At 44.7% G+C, this 21,892-nt stretch overlaps 1 protein-coding gene and 1 long non-coding RNA gene across 4 annotated transcripts in view; one reads left to right on the top strand and one right to left on the bottom strand.

Annotated features, from left to right (window-relative positions):
- Positions 1 to 21,892, top strand: part of LOC133229653 (zinc finger protein 239-like) — a 263,424-nt gene that overhangs the window by 53,123 nt on the left and 188,409 nt on the right. The window contains exons 1-2 of one of the 3 annotated variants that reach the window (XM_061386246.1): positions 12,007 to 13,985; positions 17,537 to 17,663. Coding sequence is in view for 1 of the 3 variants with exons in the window: in XM_061386245.1 (XP_061242229.1) it covers positions 13,971 to 13,985 (15 nt within the window). In the remaining 2 variants the exon portion in view is untranslated. Of the gene's footprint in view, positions 1 to 12,006; positions 13,986 to 17,536; positions 17,664 to 21,892 lie in introns of those variants that run through there. The other 2 variants (XM_061386248.1, XM_061386245.1) reach the window with 2 other exon arrangements.
- Positions 5,130 to 8,686, bottom strand: LOC133229742 (uncharacterized). Its single transcript, XR_009730632.1, has 3 exons — positions 8,597 to 8,686; positions 6,162 to 6,316; positions 5,130 to 5,259 (listed from the first exon to the last, which is right to left on the bottom strand). It is a non-coding gene; the product is annotated as an uncharacterized LOC133229742 (long non-coding RNA).

Here is a 21,892-nt window from a genome sequence, read left to right as displayed (position 1 = left end):
TGGTGTTGGAGAAGACTCTTGAGAGTCCCTTGGACTGCACGGAGATAAAACCACTCAATCCTAATGGCAATCAGTCCTGAATATTCATTTGAAGAATTAATTGATTCTGAAGCTCCAATACTTTAGCCAGTTGTTGCAAAGAGCTGACTCTTTAGAAAAGACCCTGATGCTGGGAAAGACTGAAGGCAGGAGGAGAAGGGGATTACAGAGGATGCGGTGGTTGAATGACATCACCGAGTGGGTGCATGTTCAGCAAACTCCGGGAGTTGTTGAGTCAAGTCGCTCAGTCGTATCTGACTCTTTGCGACCCCATGGACTGTAGCCTAACAGGCTTCTCCGTCCATGGGATTTTCCAGGCAAGGGTACTGGAGTGGGTTGCCATTTCCTTCTCCAGGGGATCTTCCTGACCCTGGAATTGAACCCCAGGTCTCCTGCATTGCAGGCAGGGGATTTACCCTCTGAGCCACCAGAGAAGCCCAGGGAATTGATGATGGACAGGCAAGCCTGGCATGCTGCAGTCCATGGGGTCACAAAGAGTCCAACGCGACTGAGCAATTGAACTGAACTGAATGATTTGAGGAGCTGAGAAAGAAATTGAGCTGAAATGAGGCATTGCACTTGGAGGTACCAGAGAGTTCGGAGGAAGGGAGGGCAGAGATGGAGGAAGAAAGGCAGAAATACAGGGAGATTTTGGATTATCAGGGAAGTTGGACAGTAAGCATCTTTATGGGGAACAAATGGCAGAGAGAGGCAGGATGGGAGTCAGGGAAGAAGTAGAAAGGAGGACAGGCACAGCCGGAGAGCAGAGGGGAAGAGGAAGGGAGACAGAGAAAGAGATAGGGAAACAGATAAACCACATAAAGTGGAAACAACTAGTGTGCAGGTGGGGGAGGGGACTAGATCCAGAAGAGTGCTGAATCAATTGGATAAAGAATTAGGACGTGATACATTGATTTTTAGCTTTACAGTCTAATAAATTTAAATCTTCTTCCTTTAAATTATACAGAGGAGGATGAGAATTTCTAAACTGTCTGTAAGGTTTCTGGGTGTTGTAATTATTTGTATCGAAGGATAGCATCCATGTGCAGTGCCTGTTGAAGTGGGAGCTAAAGCAGTGACTTGACTCTCAGAGATGGGTCATCCCCTGTCCTTTTCCTGGTGTGGAGTAGAGGTTGTGGGAGAGAAGTGGTCCAAGAATTGACAGACTCTGTTACTACATGGTACCTTTTCAAGGAACTTTAAACATGTTCTTAGTGATGGTTTTCCTTTTTGCTTTCTCCTTTGTTTACATTTAATTCTTTTTGTAGCTTGGGTTAAAGATTAGTTCACTTGGTGCCTACTTCCTTTTCAACAACTATTTGCTTCTGATAAGATTTCGTGGTCTCCTATAATTAGGTTGAGGCATTCTTTTCTAAATATGCTATATTAAGTTTTTTCTTTCACTTTGCACCAGAATTATTCAGTGAAAAATTTTTAATAAGCTGATTAACTTTAGGTTTGTTGCATGTTTATTTGAGTCCCTTTTGCTGTCTTCCCTTTATGTTATATCTTGGAAATGTTTTTTGGTAACTAATAAATAGTTATAGACTATTTTGATGAGCGCTTAGTAAGGATGTCAGTGATAATTTTTATTGAATCAATACCTAATTTCAGCAGGCAGTATAATGCTCCATTTTCCTCTCTTTTATGTGGTCTGGTGACTAGTGAGCTATGAGTTGATCTGATGCTGTTTCCTCAAGTCCAGAAGGTGAGCAGCAGTGACCCCTGAAATGATGGCCAAATTGGGTGTGTGACTGTGTGTGGCAGTTCTTGGAGGGAGTTGCCACTTGTCCTTAGAATTTGAAGTGCATCAGTTTTCCACAATGCAACAAGGACAAGAGTAGGATGGAGGCAGGAACATAGGCTCAGAGTCAGAGACAATCATGAGCCGTCTTCTGTGAATAAAGGTCAATATGAAGCGATGCCTCCCACCTCCACTTGCTTCCCCGTGTCCTCAGGGCAGCATCCTGACTCCTCAGGTGGCTCTACAGCCCTTTGTCATCCTCAGGTCTCTGCCAGTGTCTCCAGCCTCATCCTGGAAGCTGACCCTATTCTCATGGTCTGTCTGTCCTGGTCACAGGACACCAAAACCTTCTCTGTCTTGGATCTTAGTTTTTCTTTTACCTTTGATCATTACATCACCGTGGCTCTTGCTCTTTCTGTTCCTTCAGGTCTAGGCCAGAGAGGTCTCCCCATCTCCCTCTGATATTTGCTGTCACATTAACCAGATTTACTGCTTCTATATTAATCACATTCATCAGAGATGCCCTTCTTCCTTAATTATTTGTAATCTTTCCTCTTTTCCCTACACTGAAGGATGCCCCATATTCCTTTTCCTCCCAGGATGCTTGCAGCATCTCACTCTGGGGGTGAGGCCTGGAAATGTGGGTTCAGCTGAAGAATTCTCAGAGGAGACAGAGGGCAAAGGGTAGGTGATGATGGTTGCTATATCTGTTCTAGACATTTCAAGTCTAATTGATCCTTACCCCATGTGTTCACTTAATTACTCAATAAAAAAAAGATGTGAGGAATCCTGAAAAGCCTGATAGATCTAGTGTGTTGAAGTGCCACCTTGTTTTAGTCTGCTGTGTCACTGCTCACTGCAGCCCCCAGGTCTTCTAACCTCTGTCCATCCAGGGACTGTTTGCCATCTGGGACAGCAGCTTTGCCTTCTAGCAGTTCATCTACTCAGAGCAGGGGATGCTGAGTTTACTGTGGTTAGAGTGACCAGAAGGTATGGAAGTTAAATGCATATGAAGGAGACATCTCCCCATCCGACAAGTGCACGCCCCCTTAATGACCTGAGGTATCTGGCAGTGAGCTGTGAGCACAGAGAAGAGGAGCCAGTGAGATGGGACCTCTCTTTTGTGACTTCTTTACCAACCATCCCTCAACTGCATAAAGTCTGCCATTGCTGACAGGTTTTCCCAAGAGGATCAGGTTCTTGGTCTCCGTTCTGAATGCTCAGTGTTCTTGGATTTACAGCTTGGGCGCGTTTTTGTTGCGATGCCCATGCCTAGTAGTCTCTGCTCTTTAGCCCTCTTGTTCAGCTGTGCCTGGAGAAGAGGCAGTGAAAAGGGTTTCAGGTCAGCTGAGGTGCCCCCTGCTGCTGTGTACATGAGGCCTCACCAGGAGGGGAGTGTGATGCCAGGGAAAGTGTGGAAAAGTGCCTGTGTTGGACTCTGTGCTGGAGTTGACTGTCCTGCGTCCTTCCTGAGACAGCACGTGACAGAGAACTGTCTGTTCCACATGGTGAGGTCCTGCGTGTGTGTGTGGTTGGTACACAGGAAGGGGCTGTGTTGACTCTAAGCATTAAACTGCATGTTTTCCACTTTCTTAATACCGCTCTGAAGCCTCCTGTTGCCTGAGGATGCCCAGAAGAGGAAGAGGAAAAAACAGGCAGGAATGGCTCTTTCTCAAGTAAGATCATATTCTCAGTGGATTCTCAGTCTGTCCTTCCTGAAATACCCATCTTTGGACTCGCTAATCTTGTCTGACTCTGGAGTATCCTGTCTCACACCTTTACATGCACACTCAACCAGACACCTTCTGTCAGGGTCTGTCGTCCTCACTTAGATCCTGTCTCCCCATGACCCGGTGACCTGGACCTTGTGAGGAGGTTCCCCTGAGCACCATCCTGGGCAGGGCTTCTCACCCACGGGTTGGAGACGGGGTCTCAGTGCTGTTGGGCAGCAGGGATTGCTTAGGGCCCATCTGGATGTGCTGTCTGCTCTCTGTCAACCAGGGTAAGGAAGCTGCAGGTGGACATCAGGTATTAACATGCACTGTACGTTGTAAAATATGGATAGAGACCACTAAAGGGAAATCAGTCCTGACTTTTGTAGTACATTTAAAAGTAATTGAGCCTCCTTGAAAATCTTAAGGATTTGGGGATGGAATGGAAAGCTTAGAAAGAGACTTCGGGGCTAGGGTATGTTTCATTATAACATCTAATTGAAACTATGAAATCAACACTTTTAAAAAAATTTATTTTCTGGCCACATGATGCAGCTAGTGGAGTCTTAGTTCCCTGAGTAGGAATTGAACCTGAAACCCTGCAATAAAATATGAGTACTTAACCACTTGACCTCCAGGAAATTCCCCAACTTTCCTAATCTCAGTGTAATATTTTGTTCATGGAATAAAAAGATAAGCTTTGGCTTTTGTTAATAACTGGATACCTAACATTAAGGATTAAATCGTATTACTGTTTTTTAAATATTTTTATTTGTTGTACTGGCTCTTCATTGTTGCAGTGGCTTTTATCCCATTCTGTGTGGTGGCCACTCTCTAGTTGCAGTGTGTGGGCATTGTTGGGGCTTCTCTTTTCTTGCAGCATAGGCTCTAGAGGAGGCTGGCTTCAGTGGTTTCACCTTCTGGGCTCTAGAGCCTGGCTCAGAAATTGAGGCTCATGGGCTTACTTACCCCTTGGCATATGGGATTGTTCCGGAGCAGGAATCAATGCCATGTCTCTTGCACTGACCAATGGGTCCTTTACCACTTTGCTACCAGGGAAGCCCTCATATTATTTTTAAATATAGATTTTATAGAGATTGTAGTTAAACTCTTTTGTATGTTACTTTATGCTTACACTACTTTTTATTTTTTTGAACTAGTATAAAATAATGTTGAGGACTCCTCCTAGTACAGTGGAGAAGAATGTGCCTGCCAATGTAGGGTGCACGGTTCCACCCCAGGTCCAAGAAGATCCCTCAAAGCAACTAAGCCCATGCGGCACAACTACTGAGCCTGTGCTTCAAAACAAGAGAAGGCACTGCAGTGAGAAGCCTGTGCACTGCAGCCTCAACTGGAGAAAACCTGCTCATAGCAATGTTCTGTGTGGCAAGGGCTTTGATCAAACTGCAGAGCTTGCAGTTCATCAGAAATATACTGGGGAGAAACTTTGTAAATGTGTGTGTGGAAAGGACTTCAGGCAAACTTCAAGCTGTGCGGTTCATGGAAGAATTCATACTGGAGAGAAAGCTGACAAATGTAACAATTGTGACAAACGTTTTATTGCACAGTCATCCTTAACTCCGCATCAGGCAGTTCCTATAGGAGAGAAAGCATAGAAATGTAATTTGGTGGAGGAGTCTTCAGTTCCCGCTCTTACTTTGCAGTTCATCAGAGAATTCTTACCGGAGAGAAACCATGTAAATGTGATATGTTGCAAGGGTTTTAGTCATATTAGAAAACTTGTAGTTTATTGAGGAAGTCATACTGGAGAGAAAGCATATAAATGAGATCTCAGCGGCAAGTCCTTTAATCTAAATGCAAACCTTGAAGTTCATCGTAGAATTCATACTGGGGAGAAACCTTAGAAAGGTAACAATTGTGCCAAACATATTAGTGAACAGTCAGCTTTAACTCACCGCCGTGCAGTTCATGTAGGAGAGAAAGCATACAAATGTGATGTATGTGGCCAGTGCTATATTTGAAATGACCATGTTAGAAATCACAGATAATTGATAGTGGAGAAAAATGTTAAGAATGGAACAATTGTGAGACACATTTAGCACAAATGTAATGAGTATGGCAAAACCTTTAATCTGAATTCAGGCCTTATAATTCATCAGAGAATTCATACTGTATAGAAAGCATTCAAATTTGGCAGAGCTTCTAGTGCTTGCTCTGCCTTAACTGACTTTTAGGCGGTTCCTAGAGGAGAGAAACCACATAAATGTAATTTATGTGACAAACCCTTCGGTCACAAGGAATGACTTTGCCGATCATCTGAGAATCCATATGGCAATGAAAACTTACAAGTATAGTAAATGCAGAAAAGTATATCCACTTTTTGACTCTCAGAAAAGTCAAACTGGAGGAAAACCACATGAAATGTGCTAGGTGTGGCAAAGCTTTGATTCTGTGTTCAGATGTAATTAACCATTAGATAATTAATTAGAATTGAAATCTTACCCATGTAGTGCATGTGTTATGTGTTTCGGAAGCCATTTGGTTTTTACAAAATTCATACTGGTGAGAAGCCATACATTTAGAGCGCAGTCAATCCCTCCAGTCTACAGTGGAGGGAATCATAAATTTACTGTGTGTAGTCAGAGCTTTAGTAACAGGCTGATCATTCCCATCATGAGATTATTCATAATATAGAGAGACCTTACAAGTGTATGAGGGTGGCAAATCCTTCAGTTAGCATTCAGGCCTGAAAAGACATCAGGTGATCCATCCTGGAGAGACCATCCAAATGCAATCAATGTGGCCAGGCTTTTCAGGTGTTTACACATTCAGCTTCTTGAGAATATTCCCTAGGTAGAAGCTATATCAATGAAATGAGTGCATCAGGGGTTTTAGACAACAGTCTGAAGTCAGGATTCATTAAAGAACTCATTCTGGAGAGAAAGTTTACAAGTGACATGAGTGTGTAGAACCTTTACCTCAGGGTCACACCTTACCAACCATCAGATTCTAGCAAGAACCTTGCTAGTGTACAGAATGGCAAGGCCTTCAGGTACTGCTTCAAACTCGTGGTTCACCAATCACTTTATAATTAGAAATGCAATGACTATTATAGCTTTCAAAATTGCGTCTCGCTCTTTAGGGATTCTGGAATTATATATGCCTTTTCTTTTTAATACAATGTCTGGTTTTATCATAAATTTCCTTGCAAGGAGCTGCTGCTACTAAGTCACTACCATCGTGTCCGACTCTGTGCGACCCCTAGACGGAAGCCCACCAGGCTCCCCCGTCCCTGGGATTCTCCAGGCAAGAACACTGGAGTGGGTTGCCATTTCCTTCTCCAATGCGTGAAAGTGAAAAGCGAAAGGGAAGTCACTCAGTCGTGTCCGACTCTTTGCGACCCCATGAATCGCAGCACACCAGGCCTCCCTGTCCATCACCAACTCCCGGAGTTCACTCAGACTCACGTCGATCGAGTCAGTCATGCCATCCAGACATCTCATCCTCTGTTGTCCCCTTCTCCTCCTGCCCCCAATCCCTCCCAGCATCAGAGTCTTTTCCAGTGAGTCAACTCTTTACATGAGGTGGCCAAAGTACTGGAGTTTCAGCTTTAGCATCATTCCTTCCAAAGGAATCCCAGGGCTGATCTCCTTCAGAATGGACTGGCTGGATCTCCTTGCAGTCCAAGGGACTCTCAAGAGTCTTCTCCAACACCACAGTTCAAAAGCATCAATTCTAAAAAAAACAAAAAACAAAAAAAAACAAAAGCATCAATTCTTCAGCGCTCAGCCTTCTTCACAGTCCAACTCTTACATCCATACATGACCACAGGAAAAACCATAGCCTTGATTAGATGGATCTTTGTTGGCAAAGTAATGTCTCTGCTCTTGAATATGCTATCTAGGTTGGTCATAACTTTCCTTCCAAGGAGTAAGCGTCTTTTAATTTCATGGCTGCAGTCACCATCTGCAGTGATTTTGGAGCCCAGAAAAATAAAGTCTGACACTGTTTCTGTTTCCCCATCTATTTCCCACGAAGTGATGGGACCAGATGCCATGATCTTCGTTTTCTGAATGTTGAGCTTTAAGTCAACTTTTTCACTCTCCACTTTCACTTTCATCAAGAGGCTTTTGAGTTCCTCTTCACTTTCTGCCATAAGGTGGTGTCATCTGCATATCTGAGGTTATTGATATTTCTCCCCACAGTCTTGATTCCAGCTTGTGTTTCTTCCAGTCCAGCGTTTCTCATGATGTACTCTGCATATAAGTTAAATAAGCAGGGTGATAATATACAGCCTTGACGGACTCCTTTTCCTATTTGGAACCAGTCTGTTGTTCCATGTCCAGTTCTAACTGTTGCTTCCTGACCTGCATACAGATTTCTCAAGAGGCAGGTCAGGTGGTCTGGTATTCCCATCTCTCAGAATTTTCCACAGTTTATTGTGATTCACACAGAGGTGATTACAGTAATGAATTGTTTCTCCCCGCCGCCCACCCCACCCACTGCGCCCGGAGGCCCGGCCCCTGATGCCCCGAAGTCCTCCTAACACTTCCGCTGTCCCCAGGCGTGTTCGGCTTCGCTCAACGCCCCGCCCCCCAGCGGCTAGGCTCCGCTGAGTCCCCGCCCCCAGGCCGCTCCGCCCTTTCACTGCGCGTGCGCGCAACGTGCCGCAAACCAGGAAGCGGAGCGGGGCGAGTCGAGGTCTCAGCTCAGCGTGAGTTTCTCTCTTTCTAATCAAACCTGCGGCCTGCTGCCTCATTTCCTCGGTACCTCGAGCCTCAGATTCGCTAGTGACTCTAAATCCCTGAGCTCGTCCCATTATCCCCAGCAAGTTAAGACGTCTTGGTGAGCGGCAAAGGGGCGCCTCCATTTTGCTTTAAAGTCGCTCTGAAGCCGCTTCCAGCTTTTGGTCCACAGCGACGCTGCTCTTTCCTGCTTCAAACCATTTACTGACCTCACTGACCCCTCTGCCCTTCCTACACCGCATACAATTCTCTTCGGCGAGGTGGGTTTATTAGCTCCGCGGCCCCCATCCTCGTCCTCTCGGCCCCTAGCCGCGCTGACCACCCCGCTCCCCGGTCCTGGGATTCTGGAGAGCCCGTCCCGCTGCTGAGACCCCTTCCCTCCCAGTCTTTCTCACCTCAAGCCTCCTCAGGCGGGTCCTTCCGCCCCGCAGGCCTTGCCTTCATAGTGACGTTGCCCTGACCCGTGTCTTGGAGGTGACCTGCGCTAGCCACGTGACACCCGAGGTTCTTCCATTCCAGATTCCACCCATTGCAGTTTGGCTCTTGCGGGAACTGGGCTTCTTATTCAGTCGCCATCACTGCAAATAGGAGGCCAGGGGGGTCAGAAACAGCAGACAGCGACTCCTAGAGAAATATTTAATTGAGATAAGCATGAGGGAGAAGCGATGGCAATGAAAAGGATTGTGAGGAAATTGTGAAGAGACAATAGCCTGAAAAAAAAATCGGCCTTGAAGGTAGCGGTTAGGTAAAACGTTTAGAGAAAAGCAGAATTTCCTGAGAATTAAAGGTGAGCAAGATAGGGAGGTAGTGGTGTTCATTCCGAGTCTTTACGACCCCCCTATTTCCCAGAGTTTGCTCAGATTCATGTCTGTTGAGTCCAGGGATGTTATCTAACCATCTCATCCTCTGCGGCCCCCTTCTATAGCCTTCAAGGGAGAGGGGCTGTAAATCACGGGTCCCAAAGAGGTCAACAGTGGAGAGGCAGTTCACACAGAGAGCCCGCAAAGGGGATACTAGAGTTGGGATCTTGACCTACAGGGCAATATCCTGCTGAGAGAGAAAAGGGATTCCTAGTGATTGGAGGAGCTGAGAAAGGAAGCTGAGAGGAAGCATAGCCACTTGGGGGTGCCAGAGAGGGGAGGAAGGGAGGCAGAAATTCATGGAGATTTAAGATCATCAAGGAGGTTGGATTAGAAGCATTTTACAGGGAACCGATGGCAGAGAGGCCGGATGGGAGTCAGGGAAGAAGTAGAGAGGAGGACAGGCACAGCAGGAGCGCAGAGGGGAAGAGAAAGGGAGACGGAGAAAAAAGTAGGGAAACATAAACTAAATAAAGTGGAAACAACTAATGTGCAGGTGGGGGAGGGGACTAGATCTAGATGAGTGCTGAATCGATTTGATCAGGATTTTTAAGTCGTGACACATTGATTTTTGGCTTTAGAATCTACTAAGTTTAAAACTTTCTTTTTTAAATTATACAGATGAAAATGAGAATTGCAAAACTTCTGTCTGTAAGGCTTGTGCATTTTGTAATTATCTGTATTAAAAGATAACATCCATGTGCAGAGGCTATAGAAGTAAGGGCTGCGGCAGTGACTTGATTCTCTCAGAGGTGAGTCACCCTCTTCCCTTTTCCTGGTGCAGAGCAGAGGTTATGGAGAGGAGAAGTGGGGTAAGAACTGACTCTCTTACTACATGATGCCTTTTCCAGGCACATTAAAAATATTGTTTGTGATGGTTTTACTTTTTGCTTTCTCCTTTCTTTATATTTCATTATTTTGTATCTTGGGATAAAGATTAGTTCATTGAATACCTACCTTCTTGTAAACAATTATTCACTTGTGAAATAAGATTTGGTGGATTCCTGTAATTAATTCATGTCATTCTTTTCTAAATACTCTATATTCCGAATTTTTTTTTTTTTACTTTTATACCAGAATTCTTCAATGAAAAAAATTTTAATAAGCTGATTCACTTTAGGTTTGTTTCACATTTATTAGAGGCCCATATGCTGTTTCTTGTTTATGTTATATCTTGAAAACATTTTTTGGTAACTAATAAATAGTTATAGACCATTTTGATGAATGTTTGGTAAGGGTGTCAGTGATCTTTTATATTAAGAGTCACAACCTAATTTAAGCAGTTAGTCTGATACTCCATTTTTCTCTCTTTTATGTGATCTAGTAACTAGTGAGCTATGATTTGGTCTGATGATGCTTCCTCAGGTCTAGAAGCTGAGCAACACTGACCCCTGAAATGATTGGCCAAATTGGGTGTGTGACTGTGTGTGTGGCAGTTCTTATTGTAGGGAGAGCCCACGTGTTATTAGAATTTGAAATAGGTCCTAGTCTTCCAAAATGAAAAGGGGCAACAGTAGGATGGAGGCGGGAACATAAGCTCAGACCCTGAGAGGAAGTCATGAGCCATCTTCTGTGAATAACGCTCAGTCTGTAGGGAGGCCTCCCACCTCTTGCCAGGGTCTCCAGCCTCACCCTGGGAGCCGACCCCGTTCTCATGGTCAGTCTGTCCTGGTCACATTCACTTAGTCCTTGTTCATAAACACCAAAACCTTCTTGTCTCGGATCTTAGTTTCTACTCCTACCTTTGGTCATTGTATCACTGTTGCCCTAGCGCTTTCTGTTCCTTCAGGTCTGGGCCAGAGAGGTCTCCCCATCTCCTTCTGATATTCTCTGTCATGTTAACCAGGTTTACTGCTTCGGTATTAATTACCCTGATCAGATATGCCCTTCTCCTTTAATTATTTGGAGTCTTTCCTCTTTTCCCTTCATTGAAGGGTTCACCGTATTCCTCTTCCTCCCAGGATGCTTGCAGCATCTCACTCTGGGGGTGAGGACTGGGACTGTGGGCTGGGCTGAAGAATCCTCAGGGATGATGGAGGTTATAGGCTTGGTGATGATGGCTCCCATATTTGTTCTGGACATGTCAACTCTGATTGATCCTTACCCCATGTGGAGACTTAATTACTCAAAAGCAAAAGGATGTTGGAGTCCTAAAAAGCCTGGCAGATCTAGTGTCTTGAGGTGTCCCCATGTTTTAGTCTGCAGTGTCACTGCTCACTGCAGCCCCCAGGTCTTCTAAGCTCTGTCCATGCGGGGACCAGTTGCCATCTTGGACAGCAGCTTTGCCTTCAGTTCATCTGCTCAGCAGCAGATGCTTAGTTTCTTGTGATTAGACTGGTCAGTATCTTAAGGGAGTATGTAGGAGATGACACCTCCCTATCCCCAAACCACCCTCCCCCCGTTAATGAGCTGATGTGTCTTCCAGTTAGCTATGAGCAGGGAGAACAGGAGCCAGTGAGATTGGGGTCTCTCTCTCTTTGTGACTTCTTTACTGAACTCAGTCCAACCATCCCTCAACACATAACATCCTTGTTGCTGAGTGGTTTCCCCAAGAGGACCAGCTTCTTGGTCTCCATTCTGAGTGTCCAGTGTCCTTGGATTTGCAGCTAGGGCGCATTTCTTTTGCAATGCCCACGCCTAGAGGTCTCTGCTCTTGTTCAGCTGTGCACGGAGAAGGGGTAGAAAAATAGGAGAAAGTGAGGGGGAGCTTGTCGGGGTTTCCAGGAGGGTTGTGGGAGCAGGAGTGTGCCTTTTAATGAACCCAATGAATGGTGGGTGTGTGTGTGTGTGTGTGTGTGTGTGAGAGAGAGAGAGAGAGAGAGTGAGAGCATAGCTGTGGGATCACGGGGCGTGCAGACCTGTTGACAAAGGGGGTCTCAGTTCTGGCTGGAGGTCCTGGACGTGGGCTCATGGCTAATTGTGGGCTGCGTGGAATGGTGGGCGTGCCAGCGTCTTAGCTCAGTTTTCCGGGGACACAGATGCTGTGACTGAGGTTTGCATGACTGGGTTTAATTGGGAATTGGGTGATCACACCTGTGGAGGAAGGAAGGCTGTGGGATTGGGAAGAAGAATGTTATCCTGCAGTGTGTTAGAAGCAAGGCCGGAGCTGAGCCCACAGGGAGGTGTGGGTGCAGGAGGATGGGCACAGTGGTCCCAGAGAAGGGGGAGGGGATCCAGGAGGTGCCCCACAGCACTCCCTGCACACAGTGGATTTTTTGTGGTCTTTAGGGAAGGCGAGAATTAAGTATGCAACCCATAGAATAACTGTCAGTAAAACCGCAGAGATCACTTTGTGGGTTACCTTTGGTATTTCTGTTATTTTGAGTTGCTCATGAAGAAAGTTTCAGATGCAATTTGGAAGTTAAAAAAAACACACAAAACTTGGAGTGTTTCTGTGGAAGATATTGAAGTCACATTGAGATATGTGCATCAGCCTACATATCTGATGCACATATCTCAATGTGATATCTCAAAAAACTCTGTCTTTTATTATTAGAGTTTGGAGATAACAGTTTGGGAACTGGCTGGTGTCACTCATGTCTGACTTTTGCAACCCCATGGCCTGTAGCCTATGAGGCTCCTCTCCATGGAATTCTCCAGGCAGGAATACTGGAACGAGCTGCCATTCTCTTCTCCAGGGCGTCTTCCCGATGGAGGGATCGAACCCGGCTCTCCAACATTGACAGTGGATTCTTTACCGTCTGAGCTACCAGAGAAGTCCTGGTTGGTAGCATACACTCAGAGAAACACAAACACATATATAATGACACGCACCCATAAAAATGGCTATTTTTGTCACTTGGGACCACTTGGATGAATGTAGAGAATTTTATGCTAAGTGAATTAAGGCAGGTAGGAAAAGACTGATTGTATGTGCTCACATATATGTGGAATGTAAAAATCTGAAACCACTAGTAGCAGACAGTGGAATGGTGGTTATCTGAGGCTGGGAGGTGGGGAAGATGGGGAGATGTTGGTCAAAAGCTACAGAATGAGTTGTAAAATGAGTGCGTCCTGGGGAGGTGTGTGCAGCACGCTGACTGTAGTTAATCCTGTTCTGTTACTGCATGCTGGGAATTTGTCAGGAGAGTATGTCATCAGTGTTGTCACCACACACAGAACATGGGAATTTGGAGGTGATGGATGTGTTGGTTCATGGATTGTGATAAATATTTCACAGTGTAGGACGTGTGTCACATGGTCATATTGTGCATGGTATGTATACACATCCCTTCTTGTTAGTCAGTTCAATGTCAGTCAGGCTGGAAAAGAAGAAAGTGGGAGGTAGGCTGGACTTGACCACTTGAGTGGTATTCAACCCAGGCTTCACATGAGATCATGAGGCATTTTGCCCGGGCATCTATTGTACCCCTCCCCCAACAGACACGCTCCTCAGGTTCTCGTTGTGGGGCCTCGCCCTAGGAATGCGCACAGGCCGCAGATGATCCTGATCTGGACACTGCATTGAGCACCAGGGCTCTTAGTCTCCACTTCTGAGACAGATCAAGCCCTGGGAGAGGGGAGGGCGCTCTGCTCTGAGTGGGGCTGGACCAGGGCCTGCTGTGTGACCTGAAGGGCATCAGGTGAACGGAGGTGCTCCCTCCTGCTGTGTACATGAGGCCTCACCAGGAGGGGAGTGTGATCCGAGGGAAAGTGTGGAAAAGTCCCGTGTTGGACTCTGTGCGGGAGTTGACTGTCCTGAGTCCCTCCTGAGACTGTGGCCACAGAGGACTGTCCGTTCCACACGGTGAGGGCTTCCCTGTATGTGTGGTTGGGGCTCAAGAAGGGGATGTGTTGGCTCTAAGCATTAAATACCATGTTTTCCACCTTCTTGACACTCCTTTGAAGACTCCTGTTACCTGAGGAATAAGCCCAGAAGAGGAGGAAAGTGAAAGAAAACGTGTCAGTAATGGCTCTTTCTCAGGTTAGGTCATATTCTCAGTGGATTCTCAATCTGTCCTGCCTGAAATACCCATTTTTGGACTCGCTAATCTTGTCTAACTCTGCAGTGCCTTGTCTGACTCCTGTACATTCACACTCACCTGGGGCCTTCCGTCAGGGTCTGTCGTCCTCACTTAGATCGCGTCTCCCCATGACCCGGTGACCTGGCCCTTGTGAGGAGGCTTCTCTGTGCACCGAACGGCAGGGCTTCTCACCCACGGGTTGTAGACGGGGTGTCTCAGTGCTGTTGGGCAGCAGGGATTGCTTAGGGCCCATCTGGATGCGTTGTCTGCTCTTTGTCAACCAGGGTAAAGAAGCTGCATGTAGATGTGAGATATTAAAATGCTTAATACATGCCAAAATCTGAAAAAGAGTCCAATGAGGGGAAATCAGTCCTACTTTTTATAGTACGTTTAAAACCAAGTGAGGATCTTCTTGAAAATTTTAAATGTTTGGGAGTGAAATGGAAAGTTCAGAAAGAGACCTCAGGGCTAGAGAGTGTTTCATTACAGCATCTAATTTAAACTATGAAATATATTTTGCTAATTATTTATTCTTCCTTTTTGGCCACACGATGCAGCTTGCAGGGTCTTAGTTCCTTGAGGAGGACTTGAACCTGAAACCCTGTGGTGTAAGTGCAGGATCTTAAACCCTGGACCGATAGGGAATTCCCCCAGCTTTGCTAACCTTGATGCAATATTTGGTCATGGAATGAAAAGATAAACTTTGGATTCTGTTAATAACTACATACCTAACATTAAGAATAAGATAATATTACTATATTTAAATATACTTTTCTGCTGTACTGGCTCTTCATTGCTTCACTGGCTTTATCCAGTTCTGGCGAGTGATGGCCACTCTCTAGTTGTGGTGTGTGGGCTCCTCATTACAGTGGCTTCTCTTTTCTTGCAGCCCAGGCTCTAGAGCATGCTGGCTTCAGTAGTTTCACCTGCTGGGCTCTAGAGCTCTGGCTCAGAAATTGAGGCTCACAGGCTTAGATGCCCCTTGGCATGTGAAATCTTACCGACCAGGGATCAAACCTGTGTCTCTTGTACTGCCCAGTGGTTTCTTTATCACTGAGCCTCCAGGAAAGCCCTCATATTTTTAAATACAGCTATTATATACAGATTAGAATACATCTTCTGTATGTTACTTTCTGCTTGTATTTTCATTTTTTTAAACTAGTATACTGAGCAACTGAACTGAACTGAACCGAAGATAATATTGAGGACTTCCCTGGTAGTACAGTGGAAAAGAATGTACCTGCCAATGTATGGTGCACGGGTCCCATCCCAGGTCCAGGAAGATGCCTCAGAGCAATGATGCCCAGGTGCCACAACTACTGAGCGTGAGCTCTGCAGTCCGGGAGCCATAACTACTGAAACCCACACACTCTATGCTCCAAAACAAGAGAAGCCACTGTAATGAGAAGCCCGTGCACTGCAGCTTCAAATAGAGAAAGCCTGCTCACAGCAACAAAGACTCAGCAAAACCCAAGTAAATAACTTAAAAAAGACATAGAATGAAGATAAATTACTGAAGTACAAATTGATGCATTTTTAATGTCCCAAATATGTGGAAATACAGATGAATAAAAGAAAATGAGAGTATCATCCCAGAATGTGTCAAAAGGCATCACCTTGGAGTAGGAAATGGCCACCCACTCTAGTATTCTTGCCTGAAAATCCCATTAACAGAGGAGCATGGCGGGCTACCATGAGGTCGCAAAGATCTGACACGACTAAGCGACTAAGGAGCAGCAACCTCCACATACAGCAGAGTGAGCTCTGAAAAACAAATCTAAACCTCTGGTTTACCTCCTGTAGATTCTTCAGTGACTTCTAGTTACTTTTGGAATAAAGTCCTAAATCCAAAGACCTTGTAGAAAGCAGCCTCTACCTGGCATCACCCCTCTTTGTTCCCTGTGTCCCAGATAGACTGGCTTCTGTTCACTAAATATCTTCGTGCCTCAGAGCTGGCACTCAGGCTGTTCTCTCTGCTTGCAACACTCTTCCATTTCCCACCTTGCCAATGCTAAGTGTTTCCTCCTCACGGAGACCTTGTGTGATTTCTTGATGTACGTCAAGACTTTCCAATAAATCTTATCTTAGCACCAGGCCTGTTTCAGAGCACATGTTGCAATAGTAACTTTAAAATTATGGATGTAACTGGATGGCTGGCTGCTAGACTGTAAGCTCCATTATGTTCACTGCTCTACTCCCAGTTTGGGGCCCACGTTGACACTCAGTAAATTTGGATTGAAAGAAAAAATAGACAGGTCTTCCTTGTTTCAACCAGTTGTGTGTTTACATTTGCATGTGAGTGCATGGATCTGTAATTCCATGGATTTATTACAGAACATCATCTCATAAACATGTTTTATGCTTTGTAGCAGTTGAAATTGTATCTTAAGTGCTTTCCATTCCCTTAAGTTTTTTTCTACCTCATCACGTGAACGATGGAAACAGTAGTAAGAGTATTGACATTGTGTGGTTGGTGGGAAGAGCGGGTGGCCCTGTACAGTGACCATTTATCCTATAGTTGTGTCCGACTCTTTGTGACCCAATGGGCCATAGCCCTTCAGGCTCCTCTGTCCCTGGAATTCTCCAGGCAAGAATATGGGAGTGGGTTGCCATGCCCTCCTCCAGGGGGATCTTCCCCCCATAGATATCAACACCATGTACCCTGCATTGCAGGTGGATTCTTTACCACTGAGCCTCAGGGCAACCCAGATACCTACATATGATACTGCATGTTATAGTGTTCCCTGTGCATTCAGAAGGAGGTAGATAGTAAATTAATTTGTGAATATTTTTCTGTCCATCTATCATGTCTGTCTTTCCGTGGCTGACAAAAGATCTGGGATTCTACACCTCCATTGCACTTCAGCTTTCTTGTATTTGTTTCAGATATTCTCAGGAAACTCTGTCATGCACTTTGCTGCTCTGGTACTTAAGTTGTCAGTCCCAACCACCTGACCTCAGGTGCTGTTGCCTCATTTCTTTTTTTTTTTTTTTGCCTCATTTCTTAACTGTTTGATGTGCGTGAATTCTTAGAATGACAGAGTTTTCTCTCCAGTCAGAGGGACACAGATCTTTCTCTAATGTGCTGTTATGTTAATGATAAGTTCATCTGTGTAAAGTCTTTAGAGTAAGGCTTCGTGAGTAGGAAGTGTTGAAACACCTGTCATCAGTGTGATGATGTCATAATCAAAACAATGTGTGTTCTTTAAAGCCGCTGGGACTTTGTCATCTCTGAAGACACTAGTCTTGTAACTCATCTAGATAGTGAATGTCCCTCAGTGTGTATAGTGTAACACTTCTGCATAGAGAACTCACTGATTGAATTTTTTTGTATATTCTGCATGTATTGTCCATACAAGTGACAAATTCATGTTGATTGGAAGATGTCATAGTCTTATGAAACAACAGGAAAATTACCTGAATTGATCATTACCCCTCTAACCTCTTCTCATTTTGAGTGAAAATAAGAATCCTCCCGAGCGCCTGTTAGTGAAATGTGCTTTCATTTCAGACACAGTTGACCATCGAGGATGTGGACATCAAGTTCACTCCAGAGGAGTGGGAATGCCTTGACCCTGCTCAGAGGGCCTTGTAATGGGACGTGATGGTGGAGACCTACAGGAACCTGCTGTCTGTGGGTGAGGATCACTTCCCTGTGAAGTTGGATTCTGGTTTGGGGGTATCTCTGCATTTTCCCTCTGTGTCTCTTGGGATCCTCTGTTTTGCTTGACTGAGTTCATAGCCTTGTCCTTTCTTCAGGTGATCTGCCCACTGTGTGATACACAAGTTTCTACACAGCTTAAGTATTTATAAAGCTGATTTCAAACTTTAAAATATCCAATTCCCTGTTTTCTACCCCTGTGTTCTTGGTTCAGTAGTTCTTGGAAAGGAACTAGATACATGAATGCCTGTGTGCTCAGTTGGTACAGTTGTGCCTGACTCTGCAACCCAGTGGACCGTAGCCCTCCAGGCTCCTCTATCCATGGGATTCTCCCGGCAAGAGTACTGGAGTAGGTTCCCATGCCCTCGTCCAGGGGGCTCTTGCCCCACAGGGGTTGAAGCCGCATCTCCTGCATGGCAGGTGGATACTTTACCTTTGAGTCCGGGGAAGCCCAGGTATCTGCATATTATACTGTATATTATACTGTTTGCTGTGCATTCAGAAGGATGCAGATAGTAAATTAATTTGTGAATATTTTCTGTCCGTCTATATTGTCCATCACTTCTTGGCTGACAAAAGAAGTGGGATTCTATACCTGGTAATGCAGGAGGCACAGGGTCTAGGTCCTCTCTAAAGCAGACCTGTGAGCTTGCTTCTAACTGGCTGGACATTGCCCTGACTGTGAGTGCCCTGACTGCCTGCTGTGAGTGCAAGGCTTGCAGCACCAGAGATAAGATAGGGGACAAATCTTGAGGTTGTTGAGCCCTTGGAGGGACCCTGGCCTACTCAGCTGCAGGCTTAGCAGCATTATAAGTTTTGTAAGACAAAGAACAGTATTAACATGCAACCAGAGCTGCTATTTGCTCACAGATTGCTGATGATATCAATTAGCATCCTGGGATTATAAGGGGGAACCCCAAACTGCAATCTTTGAAGTCTCACCCAGGACTGTAACATGCTGCCTGCGACCTTTTCCCCACTGGGTCTCCAGATGGGCTGTGTCCCAGGACTTCCCAGTGCTGTTTGAGTCTGAATGTTGGTCAGAATCCAATTTGGTGATGTATCTTCTGCTCTTTCTACCTTTCTTTTGTTAGCATATTGAAAGTCAGCTTGACAATTCTATAATAAGTATTTGTATTATTTATTTCTACAGAACGAGTGACTTATTTTGTTAACAAATCTTTGAACTTGAGACAAAAGTGACAACGTTTGGCAAAACTTTAATTGGCCCTCTGAGCAGTATTTGTGAGACAAAATGCCACTCTGTAAGAAAAAAGAGGTTAAGGTTGATGAAGTTTTTATTCCCTAATAGGAAGATTTGCATTACTACTAGTTAGCTGATACACGGGACGTCTTCACTGGATAGTGTGAGAATTGGAACCTTAAATTAAAGAGGGCTGTACCCTTAGAAGTTATTGAATATTTGTGACTCTCACCCTTTGAGAAAGGATAAGAATGTAATGCTGGATGAGAGGCTGGATCCTTCTCTCTCCTACTGTAAGGTACATAAAATGAAAGGGAAACTCGCTCAGTCATGTCGGAATCTTTGCGACCCCATGGACTATAGAGTCCATGGAATTCTTCAGGCCAGAATTCTGCAGTGAGTAGCCTTTCCCTTCTTCAGGGGATCTTCCCAACCCAGGGATCGAACCCAGGTCTCCCCTTCATTGCTGGAGGATTCTTTACCAGCTGAGCCACCAGGGAAGTACAGGAGGTACATAAAGCGATCTTAAAATTGTTTGAATAGAAGTTACAACTGGAAACAGAATTATGCGATGAGTGATGATGGTTGTCCATATTACAATGTCAAATTATATATTAGCTGATCAAATTCTCACATTTTAAGTGGGCTCTCTCCTGTGCTGGCCCACATCTCTTAACAGTGTCCCCCACTGCTTTTCTATTTCCATTATGTCCTGTTGTGGCCTTTCACCCCTCCCACCCCTCTGTCTCCCTCTCCATCAGCTAGTCCCCTTCTAACTTCTCCTGTCTCTCAGTGGGGAGGGGGAGCCCAGCTTCCCCCACTCCTACCCGGACTCTAGCAAATTTCGTTTCCCTTTCAGATTCTTCTGATCAAGTGAAGACCTCCATTTCCCCAGATAGACAATCTATGATTTTCATCATCCATCTGCCCCGGTTAATCACAGTCAATTTGAGCACTGTTTGCTCTGTATTTTAGATATAAGACTGTGACTATTGAAAGGGAAGATGTTTTTTGACAGGGATTGCTGTGATATTCTTTAAACGCTGGAGAAAACTGATTAAAATGATTTTTCCTTTATTTTTTTGAAAGTACAAAACCATTTCTTTTTGCATATGGAATAGAAACAGCTAGCTTCTTAAAAGCCCTGCCTACAGAAAAGCTTGAAGTTAACCTTTACCAGGAATCCCAGATGACTCTAGTGGTAAAGAAGCTGCCTGCCAGTATGGGAGATGCAGGAGATGTGGCTTCAATCGCTGGCTTCTGAAGATCCCCTGGAGGAGGATAACAACTCCAGTAGAGTCAGAGAGACATTTTAAATCTGTCTGGACTTATGCATGTCTCAGTGTGTGTCTTTGATTTTGGATAATATCGCTGAGGTTTATTTGTAAATGAGCTCTTACTCAATTGGCTTTAAAAGAAAGGAAGCACTTGGGCTTCCCTGGTGGCTCAATGGTAAAGAATCCACCTGCCAGTACAAAGGACAGGTTCTATCCCTGGTCCAGGGAGACTCCACATGCCGCAGAGCAGCTAAGCCCGTACACCACCACTACTGAAGCCCACGTGCTGTAGAGCTCATGGTCCACAAGAGAAGTAGGTACAATGAGAAGCTCATTCACCACAACTAGAAAGTAGTCCCCGCTTGACACAACGAGAGAAAGACAGAGCAGCGATGATGACCCAGTGAAGCCAAAAATAATAAATGAATTAAAAAATAAAAAAAAAAAACAGTAAGTGCATACAAATCAATTAGAAGGGAAATTAACCTAAATGAATTTCAGGTTCATGTGAACTGGGAAATATTCAATATTAAATATCTAGTATTAATGTTTACTCATCTAATTAAGACTTATCTTGAGTCCTCCACATTGTGTAATACTTCTGTTGTGTTACATTGAGAGATTTAGGACTATTGATGAATATGTTTGGTGCTACCTTGAGATGCTCTCTATAAGAAAGCAAATGTTTTTAGAAGTTATCAGTAGTATTTATGTTCACTAATCTAGAAAATGCAATATAAAGCACAGTTCATGGTTGATTAATGAAAGTAAGATGTGTGTTTTCAGTGAAAGAGGTGTGAGAAATGAAATTGAGTTTGGATGCTCATAGCAATGTGTGGAAGTGAGTGGAAGCTGGAAGGAAGGTCTTCATTTCCCAGGCCAAGAGTCCTGACCATTGAACCACAGCAGCCAATAATTAGGGCTAAGGTCCCTGGTCTTGCCTGCCTAGTCAAGAAAGAATTCAGATGAAGAGGCACGAGGTAAAGAGTAAAGGAAAAAGTTTATTGAAAGGAAAAGTACATGCAGAAAGGCGCATGGGGCTAGCTCAGAGAGAGAGCCCACCTTTGGGAAGTGTCTATTCTTTTTAAAGGTACAGTTTTCCAGGTCTTTGTCTCCCCTCGGGCCAGTCACCTTCTTTTGTCCCCTCTGGTTAATTTGTCTCAGGCCCCTCCCCTGGGATGTGAATGCACACCCTAACCAAGCTGTATCTCTAAGTTAAGGAAGGCTTCTGGGAGAAGCAAGACTTGTTATGGCCTGAATTACCCTCTGACTTGACCTCAAGCAACCTTTCTGCACGTGTGTAGTCACGTCTCTGTTAATAGACAGGGTTTTTTCCTTTCTTTGTCCTTGGCATGATTATTCCCTTGAAGTAAGAGACAAAGACTGGCTATTTACCCTGTATTTGTTGGCTATAGATTCCTCAACTGGAGCCCAGCTATCTCTTATCTCAGGGAATGCAGAGAGAAGGGTGACTGATTGTAGATATCCAATCTGGAGCACATCTGTCTCCTACGTAAAAATTACAGTTTATTAGGGAAAAAAAAATTCAGTCTGACTTACAGGTGGCTGTTTACAAATGAAAAAAGTGATTTTAAAAAAAAGGAGAGAGGTTTATGGAAAGTGGCCCCAAAAAAAGAGGTCCCAAAGGGTAGGTCTTTCTATGATCTGTAATTTGACTCCTGTCAATGTTGTTGCTTGACTTTGGGGAGTATGTGATGAGGTGTT

This window comes from Bos javanicus, chromosome 18 (genome assembly GCF_032452875.1).
Source record: "Bos javanicus breed banteng chromosome 18, ARS-OSU_banteng_1.0, whole genome shotgun sequence".
In the NCBI taxonomy this organism is placed as follows: Eukaryota; Metazoa; Chordata; class Mammalia; order Artiodactyla; family Bovidae; genus Bos; species Bos javanicus.
This window is presented reverse-complemented; position numbering and strand designations above follow the sequence as displayed.